The sequence below is a fragment of the Orycteropus afer genome, unplaced genomic scaffold, assembly GCF_000298275.1.
Source record: "Orycteropus afer afer isolate SDZICR_OR568_19922 unplaced genomic scaffold, OryAfe1.0 scaffold00069, whole genome shotgun sequence".
In the NCBI taxonomy this organism is placed as follows: Eukaryota; Metazoa; Chordata; class Mammalia; order Tubulidentata; family Orycteropodidae; genus Orycteropus; species Orycteropus afer.
This window is the reverse complement of record NW_006921656.1, coordinates 3,567,472-3,570,534: the sequence shown is the minus strand read 5'-3', so window position 1 is coordinate 3,570,534 and position 3,063 is coordinate 3,567,472. Positions and strand designations below refer to the sequence as shown.

General features: G+C 53.4%; 1 protein-coding gene across 1 annotated transcript in view; it reads right to left on the bottom strand.

The window, feature by feature from the left end:
- The window catches only part of COL22A1 (collagen type XXII alpha 1 chain), a 291,312-nt gene that overhangs the window by 201,701 nt on the left and 86,548 nt on the right, over window positions 1-3,063 (bottom strand). Inside the window, exons 12-14 of the mRNA XM_007940570.1 lie at window positions 2,598-2,705; window positions 1,341-1,394; window positions 667-711 (exon numbers count right to left, since the gene is read on the bottom strand). Of these exons, the coding sequence (XP_007938761.1) occupies window positions 667-711; window positions 1,341-1,394; window positions 2,598-2,705 (207 nt within the window). The remainder of the gene's footprint in view (window positions 1-666; window positions 712-1,340; window positions 1,395-2,597; window positions 2,706-3,063) is intronic.

Sequence of the window (3,063 nt, the reverse complement as noted above, 5' to 3'; positions counted from 1 at the left end):
TCACAACCTGGCAGCATGGTTGTGAAGGAATGGAGGACCTTCCCTACTCAAATGCTAGTGGCTCCAGCTGTCCACAGTTGCTGGCTGCGGCACACGTGGCTGCCCACACCCCTTGGTGAGTGACACTCAGGTGCAGCTCACTAACACCACAGGTGAGCAGAGCGCCTCCGGCTTGGGGGCACAAGTGTCTCCATGGGCTCCCTCTCGTTTGAGAGTCAGGGAAGCTGAGGAGTGGAGAGGCCATGTGGATCACACATGGCTGTCCAAGTCAGGGGGGGGTCCGCAGCAGCCACTGGGAGCCTTTGAGTGCTAGTCCAGGGCCTTGCAAACCCTCTCTCCTTGGTCTGGAAACCCTGAGCCTTTGTGGAGAGGACTTCAGGGTCCTGCAGGTAAGAGACTACAGCCTTCCTGGCACCAAATTGATGTTTAGGGTGGGAAACTAACACCTTGTCTGCACAGGCCCCCCTGCCCCCCTATGCGCACACCTGCACGCACACAGTGATACACCTGCACGCACACAGTGATACACCTGCACACACCTGCATAAACACAAACATGCCTGCATACACTCACACATGCCTGCATACACTCACATACATACACACTCACACACGCACGTGCACCCACACAAGCAGGTACTGATGACTAAGAGAACTATGTAAATACCTTTTCTCCTCGGGTGCCCTTTTCACCTCGCTCTCCTTGGAGACCCTGGGGACAAAAGAGCAGTGACAAGGTGTCAGGCAGGCTTCTTTATTCTCACCATCCAAGAGCTGAGCCGAGAGCCTGTGGGGAGGCTGCCTGGCCGCCTCTGGGCCAGGGCGAGGGCTGGGTGCTGGGAAAGAGCCCGTCCATTCAGGCAAACCACACAGCGGACCTGCACCCTTCCCACTGGTACTGCCAAGGTCACTTCCCTAAGGGGTGAGCACTGAGGGCTGGTCCCCTGGCTGGGATTAGCCAGGTCCCCGCTGCCCCAGACTGAGACACACCCTGGCTCCTAAGCTCATCTGGCCGCTTCCAGGGAATGGTGGTAAAAAATATTCTTTGGACCAAGTGTCAGAGATGCCTGTGGTAGAAATGCAGGTTTCTGGGAACCTTCCAACCCTGGGGCTGCGTTCTCGGGAATGGCCGAGGGATGTGCATTTTCAACTTGCTGCTGGGTGATTCTTGAGGATTATGGGTTGAAGAATGCCTGGTTCTCACAGGAAGAGACTGGCAAGTCATTGTCATCACGTCTGACAAGGGAGCACCCTCACACGTGGCTGCTGGGTTTTCATAGGGCCCGGCTCCGAGTCCTGTGGAAGGGAGCACCCCCTGCCCCAGGCAAGTGCGTGACTTACAGGGGCTCCCACGTGTCCAGGGGGTCCGGGAAGTCCAGACGGTCCTCCGGGCCCCTGCAGGAGAGGGTTCACAAAGGAAAGCACAAGATCAGAGGGGCGCTCACTCAGTGCCGTGTTCAGGGAAAAGATTTGCTGCCTCTTGCCTCCACCATATGCTGCCCACGCCATGTACACAGGCTTTCCCTAATGGCTACTACAATAATTTGGTTACATTCATTAATGACAGGAGTCCCTGGGTGGGAATGGTTAATGCACTGGGCTGCTAACCAAAACGCTGAAGGTTCAAGTCTACTCAGAGGCACCTTAGATTAAAGGCCTGCTAATCTACTGAAAATCAATCATTGAAAACTCTATATCTACTCTGACACACGGGGGGTAGATAATTTGACAGCAACTGGTGCTGGTATTAACGGTGCCTGGAGGCCAGAATTGACTCAATGGCATTGAGTTTCCTTCTTTGGTAAAACAATTTGCAGATGTCTATTCCATCCACTGAAATATTTTGGCGGCATCTATCAGTATCTGAAATAACGTGATGATACCCACTAACGACTGTTAAAACAAAAATGCTCCTTCAGACAAGAGTAGCCCAGGTTTTGGAATCCATCCTACTGAAATAAACACGCAATACAAAGAGAGAGCACACACATGCATGCACACACGTACACATGTGCATTACGGCCTTCTTGGTTTTAATGAAAAACCAATCAGAGACCACTGTCAGGGCCACAAACAGAGCACAGGATATATAAATTATGATGCATTCACATCATGGAATACCATGCAGTTATCGAGAGAAGGAGCTAAAACCCACTGCCCTCCAGTCAATTCTGACTCATAGCGCCCCTAGAGAACAGCACCTCATAGGGTTTCCATGGCTGTCAATCTTTACAGCAGCAGACTGCCTCATCTGTCTCCCACAGAGCAGCTGGTGGGTTTGAACTGCCAACCTTGCGGTAAGCACCGAAGCGCTTAACCTCGGTGCCACCAGAGCTCCTCAGAGAATGAGCTGGCTCCATCTGTACTGAGGCGCAGAGATGCCTCAGATCTCTTGTTAAATGAAAATGACACATGGCAGAGTACTGGACAATCTCATTTTTAAGAGACTTCAGGAGAAATCATGTGTGTACATACACACTACACACACAAGCACGGCAACAGCTGCATGGGAAGGGCAGGGAGCGAGCCCGTGAGGTACTTCCCCTACATGGAAAACAACTGAGTCCTGAACACAGGCTTGTCCCCAGAGACACTTACCCGCATGCCCACCTCGCCAGGCAGCCCTGGCTCTCCCGGCTCTCCCTGCATGCAAAACAGGACACGGTCATGATCGGGGGACATACACCCTGGCCCACCAGGGGTCCTCTGGGGTACTCATTTCCTGGAATTCAGAATGTACCCCAGAAACTATGTGCCCATGGGGGTCAGGGCCTAGGCTGCCCACAAACCCTTGTTCTACAAAGCAGCCAGCCACCTTCCTCCCGTGCAGAACGGCCTCAGCTCCCACCTGCACCTGCTGCTGCAGCCACAGAACTAAATCAGATCAAGCACAGCAACAGGGTCACAAAACCAGTTCTGATGAGAAGGGATTTGGCTCCTGGGGGGTGGAGAATATGTGGGGAGGGAGCCCAGCCATTCCCGGGACCCCATGTTCTCTCCTGGTCTCCACCCCAGACTTCCTGTCCTGAGGTGGTATCTGCTATGGGATTACAGGGTGCCCACA